The sequence below is a fragment of the Anomalospiza imberbis genome, unplaced genomic scaffold, assembly GCF_031753505.1.
Source record: "Anomalospiza imberbis isolate Cuckoo-Finch-1a 21T00152 unplaced genomic scaffold, ASM3175350v1 scaffold_62, whole genome shotgun sequence".
Taxonomy (NCBI): Eukaryota; Metazoa; Chordata; class Aves; order Passeriformes; family Viduidae; genus Anomalospiza; species Anomalospiza imberbis.
Genome location: NW_027100233.1, coordinates 79,986 through 87,021, shown reverse-complemented (window position 1 = coordinate 87,021; position 7,036 = coordinate 79,986). Strand labels below are relative to the sequence as shown.

The following is a 7,036-nucleotide window of genomic DNA, read 5'->3' as shown; positions in this document are numbered from 1 at the left end:
ATGATTTTGGATTTTGGGGATTTTTTTAGGGTTTTGGGGTGGTTATTTCTTGGGGGGTTTATTGAAATTTTTGGGAGTGTTTTTTTTTTTTTTTTTTTTTTTTTTTTTTTTAATTTTGGTGTGTTCCACTGGGATTTTGTGGGATTCTTTGGTGTTTAGGAGTTTTATATTCAGATTTTGGGGGATTTTGGGAGGGTTTTAGAGGAATTCTGGGGGGCTTTGGAGTTGTCCCAGGGTGTGGGGAAGGGCTGAGAGGCACCAAAATCCCAATAAACCCCGTGAAATTGCAATTAAATTTCACAAATTCCCATTAGAACACCCTCGAATCCCAATAAAAGCTCACAAAATCCCAATTAAACCCCACAAATCCCCCCCCAAAAATGTCTCCAAAACCACAAGAAGCCCCACAAAATCCTCACGAGACCCAAAGAAATCTTGGCAACACCCAAAAAAACCCACAAACCCCATCCAAATCCCCACTAAAATTCCTAACAAACCCAAATCCCCAAAGAATCCCACTAAATGCCCCCACAATTCCAATAAAATGCCTCCAAATCCCCTAAAAATCCCAATAAACCCCAGAAATAATTCCAGAGGATCCCACAAAATCCCCACAAAATCCCAGTAAAACCTTCCGAACTTCAAAAGAAAACACAAAAAATTTCAATTAACCCCCAAATACCCCCAGGAAAACAACTTCCCACTCAAAGCACCAATAAAGCCCCTCAAAATCCAAACTCCCCAAATCCCCCAACTGCCTCCAAACCCAATAACTCTCCCCAAAAACCCCAACAATTCCCTGTAAACTCCCAACACAATTCCCCAAAGCCCAAAAAAGCCCCAAATGCCCAAACCCCTCCCGAGCCCTGCCTGGTCCCTCCCGATCCCGCCCAGGCCCGTCCGGGGCCGCGGCCAAAACTGCCCGGAGCGAGAGCGGAGGTCCCGGAGCGACCCCGGAGCCGATCCCGGGCTCGGCCTCGGGCTCGGCCCCTTTGGGGGATTTTGGGCCGAACCGGGCAGGGTTAGGGTGGGCTTCAGATCCCTTGCGGGGATCCCGAGCCTTTTCGGGTGGATTTTCAGCCCCTGTGGCTGATTTGAGGCCGAATCTGGTGGGGTTTAGGGGGGATTTCAGACCCCTTTGGATGATTTTAGGCCCATGGGGGTGGGGCTGGGGCCCATTTGGGTGAGCTTAGGAAAAACTGGGCCCATATGGGTGAATCCTAATCCTGTGTGGGTGATTTTAGGTCCCTTTTTTGGGTGTTTTGGGCCCGTTTAAGTAGGGTTTTTTGCTTCTTTGGGCAATTTTAGTTTGAACCAAGCCTTTTTAGGGTGATTTTAGGTCTTCTTGTGTTGGTGTCAAGGACATTTTGGTGATTTTAGATACCTTTGGATGATTTTAGGCTGGACCAGATACTTTCAGGGTGGATTTTAGTCATATTTGAAAGATTTACGGGTGATGTTAAGCCATTTCTTGAGGGTTATAAAACACCTGGGGCAGTTTTAAGCCCCTTTGGTTGGATTTTAGAGCCCTTTGGATACTTTTAATCCCATTTGGTTGATGTCAGGCCAAACCATGTGGATGTAGGCTGCATTTGATGCCCTTTTGGGTGATTTTGGGTCAAACCGGGCTTTTTTAGGACAGTGCGTCCCCTTGGCCCCGGCCCTTTCCCCTCACGGTTCCGCCCTTTCCTCGCTCCTTTCCCCTCACGGTTCCGCCCTTTCCTCGCTCCTTTCCCCTCACGGTTCCGCCCTTTCCTCGCTCCTTTCCCCTCACGGTTCAGGATCTGGGAGCGGGGGAGGAGGAGGAGGGAGGGAGGAAGAGGCGCAGGGGCAGCAGGGAGCAGCCGGAGGAGAGGAGGGAAGGAATCGCGTGGCCCTGGCGCTGCCTGAGCTCGCAGCACCCCGGGAGCATCGCCCCCATCCCGCAGGTGCCCGGGGAGGGGGAGCTCGGCCCAAATATCCTGGGGGGTGCCTGAGTTTGGGATTTTTTTGGGGGGATGTTTGGAGCTGGCAGGGCTCCAAAGACGAGCCGAAGATCCAGGGATCAGATCCAAGCCCTGCTGCTGCTCCCTCGGGATCAGCCCCACTTTGGGTGTTGCTGTCAGGGCCAGCAGAAGCGGTGGCTGGAGCAGCGGGTGCTGACGGTGCCCCAAGCCCCGGGGCTGGAGGGGTCCCTGGGCTGGGGCTGGCAGGGAGCTGCTCCAGCCCGGAGTGCACTGCTGAGTGCTGTGCTCTGGGGCTGGGGCTCCCCGCACAGGGGACTGGACTGGTGTGCCACAGGAGACAGAGAAGCTGCAGCTTCAGCATAACTGAGGTGGGTGCGTGGGCTGGGAAGAGTGGGGAGGCTCAAGGGGATTCACTGAGGTCATCCTCCTGCAAGGACGAGGAAAAGGGAGTGGGAACTCAGCAGTGAGGAGAGCTGAGGGCTGGAGAGCAGCTCTGAATGACACTAAAATCCCACTGGAGCTCTGAGACATTGCTGCTCCTCAGCCAGTGACAGGATGAGTCCCTAAGCCTGGGGCTCGGCCTTCCTCATGGTGAGGGGCACCAAGGAAGGCGACAGTGTGATGGAGACTGCCATGGGCTGGGAACTCACTGGGGGACAAGAGGGGGCAGTTGGGAAGTAAAAGGCAGGTGGGGGAGAGAACAGTTCAGGGAAGGGCTGAGCTACAGCTTGAGCAAGCTGCAAAATGTCATTTGGGGTCATCCCAGATTGATTTCATTTCAGAAGTTATTGAACAAGTTTAATTTTTGGGTGGTGTCATGTTTGCCCTTGGAGGTGTACACTCTGCACACTTGAGCTGTGTTGCTGAAATGCTCCAGCAGGTCTATGCTGCAGGTCACCCCATTTCTTCTTTGGCTGATTGCAGCCCGGTGCTGAGCTCCAGCAGAGCCCTGGCAGAGCCCAGAGCAGCCTCAGCACCCGCAGAGCCCGGCTGCAAGGAGAGAAACCAGAAAGCGCCCGTCAGCTGAAGGCTCCTGTCCCCTTGTCCCAGCCGCCCGCGGTGCCCAGGCCATGCTGGCCGTGCCCAGAGCTGTGCCCAGAGCTGCCCATCCCTGCTGCCTTTGGGAGCAGAGCAGGAGGGCAGGACATGTGCCCAGCCTGCAGCCAGCCGCGGCACATCCAGCCCTCAGCAGCTGCCCAGAGCAGGATGCTCCTGTGCTCGCTGCCATCTCCCCAAAGCTCTGATCCCACCATGCCAAGCAGACAAGACCCACATCACGCTGGAAGAAAAGCTGGTCCCAAACGATGTCCTCAGCCTTCTCCAAGGGCACGGCCCATCCACGCCACAGCTGCTCCCAAGCACTTCCCCATCCAGACTGGACCCCACCTGGAAAGCTTCCTCTAGAAAAACACACAACAAATGATTGAAAATAGATTACAGACAAAAAGGGGAACAAGAAAAAAGGTCAAAAATCTTATCTCTGTCAGGGGCTTGAGGAAGGCCCAACCCCTGCATGCCAGGGAAAAACCCACCCACAGGTGAGGGAAGCCCAGGCTTGCTCCCTTCCCCCCTGCACTGCCCCCCAAAATAACGGTGATCCCAAGCAAACAGGGGCAGTGGAGCAGCCCAAGCCCTTCCTTGCCTGCAAAGCAAAGCAGCCCCTGCACAGGTTCTGGAGTCCCACCTCTGCTCCCACCATGGGCGTTTGTTTGTGTCGGGCTGGCTGCCCCAGCCCCAGCCCGGGGCACGGTGGGTGCTGGGGCTGTTGGCAGGGCCAGGAGCCCACTCCCATTTCATCAGCACCCCAGCCCATCCCCCCAGCCCTGCCAAAAGCAGCCTGGCAGCCGACTGAAGGATCAGCTGCATCTGCCCCAGCAAAGGGGGGAACCTTTGGTTCCTGGCCAGGCTGTGCAATGCCCAAATCTGGGAGCATCCCCCTGCGTGTGGACTCACCTGCACATTCCCCGTGCAGCCTGGCTTTGGAGAAGGTGCCAGAATCAAAGTCCATCATCCTCAGCTGCCGGTGACCAGGTGGAGGAAGAGGTTGTCATCCTTGATGTCATCCTCCGTGTCCCCAGCAGCAGCAGCCCCACCTGGTACAGCTTCTCCAGGGGCTCCTTCTCCTTCCCTGGGGTGAGCCCAGGCTGTCAGGGTTCTGCCCAGGGCCCCAGCTGTCAGGGAACCAGGACAAGCAAAACCAGCTCGGATGGTGGCCACCAGTGCTAGGCAGAGCAGCTGAGCTCCAGTACAAGGGCTGCGTGTTCCCATCTGATGACCCCTGGGCAGTGACACAGGCAGGACAAAATGTCTGGGTTCCTTTGCTTCTCATTGCCAAGGCATGTGTGGAGCTGTAACTTACCAGGGCCTTGCATCAAAGCGTGCCTGTGGCTCTCTCCCTTCTTCTAGGGCAGATCAATATCCTGCAGCCAGGGATCACAGAACAGCTCTTCTAAAGAGGGCCTGTCCAAGTCCAGCATGGATAAACACCGCCTGATCAGATCTTGGCACTCTGGGCAGAGAAACCAGAAACCGCCGGTCAGTTGGAGAAGGCTCCTGTTGGCTTTGCCCCACTATTCCCGTGCCCAGGCCATGCTGGATGTGCTCAGAGCTGGGCCTAAACGTCCCCATCAATTCCCTGTTTTGGAGGAGAGCAGGAGAGCAGGACATGTGCCACCTCCTCAGCAGCTGCCAGAGCGGGATGCTGACGAGCTGCTGCTGTCTCCCAGCACTGGTATTGCCCCCGTGGCCAGAGATGAGGATCCACCTTGAGGGAGCCGTTGTGGCAGCGAGAGTTGATGGTCCCAGCTGATGTTCTGGCTCCTCCTGAAAGGGTGCTCCCCGCAGACCATCTGGTGCAGCAGGATGCCCAGGGACCAGATGGTAGCTGGCTTGCCGTAGTACCAGCCAAATTGGGTCCATTCTGGTGGGCTGTATGACCGTGTTCCTATGGAATACAGATGGGGTTCATCAGGGGGACGCTGCTGCTCCCTGAGCCTGGCCCCAGCATCCCTGGGTGTGTGGGGGCTGCCCCAGTGGCACACGGGGTGACCGCTGCCCTCTCGCCAGCACCTGGGACTTGTGTACAGACTCGGGGATGGAAAAGAAGCCACTGGTGCTGGAAGAGGGCAGCAGAAGTCCTGTCAAGGCCCGACCATGACAGGAAAAAACCCACTCATTGCTTGGGAAAACCATGCCCTCATCCTCCCTGCCTGCACTGCCCCAAAAACATTATGAATCCAAACCAAACCAGGTGAGTGGAGCAGTCCAAGCCCTTTGTCACCTGCACACCAAACCGGCTGGGACACAGGTTCCGGCCCCCCTCTCTGCTACCCCCACCCACGGGTGTTTTGTCAGGCTGGCTGCCCCAGCCCCAGCCCCAGTCCTGGGCAGAGTGGTGGGCAAAGGCTGCCAGCAGGGCTGGAAGCTGGCTCCCCACCCAGCCCTGCTCAAAAGCAACGCAGCTGAAATCTCAGTGCCATGAAGGGCAGCAAAAGGGAGAATCCCCGCTGCCACACCCATCTTGGGCTGTGAGGTGTTGGGCCATGAGATGACGGGACTGAGAGCACACCCCTGCGTGGGCTCACCTGCAAAATGAGTGTAGGCTGTGTCTTGCAGGTAGGTGCCGCAGCCAAAGTCAATCAGTTTGGCCTGCCCGGTGGCCAGGTCAACCAGGATGTTCTCTGGTTTGATGTCTCTGTGCAGGACCCCGCAGCTGGTGCAGTGCCGCACGGCCTCCAGCACCTGGCGGAACAGCTCCCGCGCCAACTCCTCAGACAGGAACCCCCGTTCCTGAATGAAATGGTGCAGGTCCTGGCACCTCTCCGGGCGTTCCAGCACCATCAAGACGTCACTGGGGAGCTCCTTCCACTCCAGCAGCTGGACGACACCGGGGAAGCCAGTGGACACCTTGGCCAGCAGCACGACCTCCAGGGGTGCGCTGGTGCCGTCGGGCTGCAGGAGGAGCGCGATGCCGTCAGTGGGGCTGATGCCGTGCCGGGGGTCGGGAACCCCTCACCCGGCCCGGGATGCTCTGCGCCTTGCGCTGGCCCCGAGCCTGCTCTCCCTCGAGGTGTCCTGGTGGCTTCCAGCCTGCCGGGCCTCGGCTCATCCCCGCCCAGCTTCTGCCGCTGGCCCCGCTCACTCACCAGCTCGCCCCAGTGCCGGACGCGGTTCCTTGGCACCCTTTTGATGGCCACCTGCAAGCCAAGAGCAGCAGCGGGCTGAGCTCGCCACCTGCCCTGCCCAGCACCATCCTCCCCCTCCTTCCCTCCTCCTCCACCTCCTCCTCCTCCTCCTCCCCCTCCTTCCCTTCCTCCTCCCCCTCCTTCCCTTCCTCCTCCACCTCCTCCTCCTCCTCCTCCTCCGCCCCCTCCTCCTGTGCCCGCCGCCGGCCCCGCCGCTCACCGGGGCGCCGTCCGAGAGCCGCGTGGCTGCGAAGACGCTGCCGAAGCCGCCTCTGCCCAGCAGCGAACCCAGCCGGTACCGCTCCTTCAGGCCCTGCTGCGCCTTCCCTGCGGGCGGGACGCGGCTGTCAGCGCTCGGCCCGGGGCCAGGAGCGGCCCCCGATCACCCCCCGAGCGCCCCGGGCCGGCCCCCCCGAGGCGTTCTGTCCCTGGAACGGGACAGCGGCGGCTCGGGGCCGGCGGCTGCGGTGCCGAGCGGCGGAGCTCGGGCCGGGGAAGCCGCAGCGGGGGCGGCGGGAGCGGCTGCGCCGCGTGTGTCCTCCGCGGGGCCCGGGAGGAGCCGGGGCCGGGGCCGGGACTGGAGCCCACGTCGGGGCCGGGGCCGGGCTCGGGCCAGGCGGAGCCAGAGGGCGGCGATGCTGCCCCAGCCCCAGGCACTGATGCCCGCCCAGCAGCGCCACCGCCAGCACGCCCAGAGCCGGGCGGAGGCGAGACCCCGGCGGGACGGCCGGGGACGGGGACGGGGACGGGAACCAGGGCGGGGACGGGGCCGGTGACGGGCTGGGGACATGGCCCAGGCCAGCAGGGGAGAGGGAGACTGGGAGAGGAGGGGACACCGTGAAAGGGAGAGCAGGAGAGGGTGCGGGACAGCGGGAGAGGGAGAGGAGATGCGAGGGGGTCGATAGA

At 59.8% G+C, this 7,036-nt stretch overlaps 1 protein-coding gene across 1 annotated transcript; it reads right to left on the bottom strand.

Moving 5' to 3' along the window:
• Positions 1-3,959: 3,959 nt before the first annotated feature.
• Positions 3,960-5,801, bottom strand: LOC137467408 (serine/threonine-protein kinase pim-1-like). The gene is made up of 3 exons (XM_068178912.1): positions 5,531-5,801; positions 4,722-4,890; positions 3,960-3,963 (listed from the first exon to the last, which is right to left on the bottom strand). Exons 1-3 carry the CDS (start codon positions 5,784-5,786, stop codon positions 3,960-3,962), a joined length of 429 nt encoding a protein of 142 aa, XP_068035013.1. The 5' UTR covers positions 5,787-5,801.
• Positions 5,802-7,036: the final 1,235 nt, after the last annotated feature.

What these genes read in the sequence shown, in the direction of transcription:
- LOC137467408 (XM_068178912.1), bottom strand. Translation starts at nt 5,786, where the DNA reads ATGGTGCTGGAACGCCCGGAGAGGTGCCAGGACCTGCACCATTTCATT. An exon ending in AGCCTACACTCATTTTGCAG is followed by an intron (nt 4,891 to 5,530) that starts GTGAGCCCACGC and finishes TGTATTCCATAG; the next exon opens with GAACACGGTCATACAGCCCA.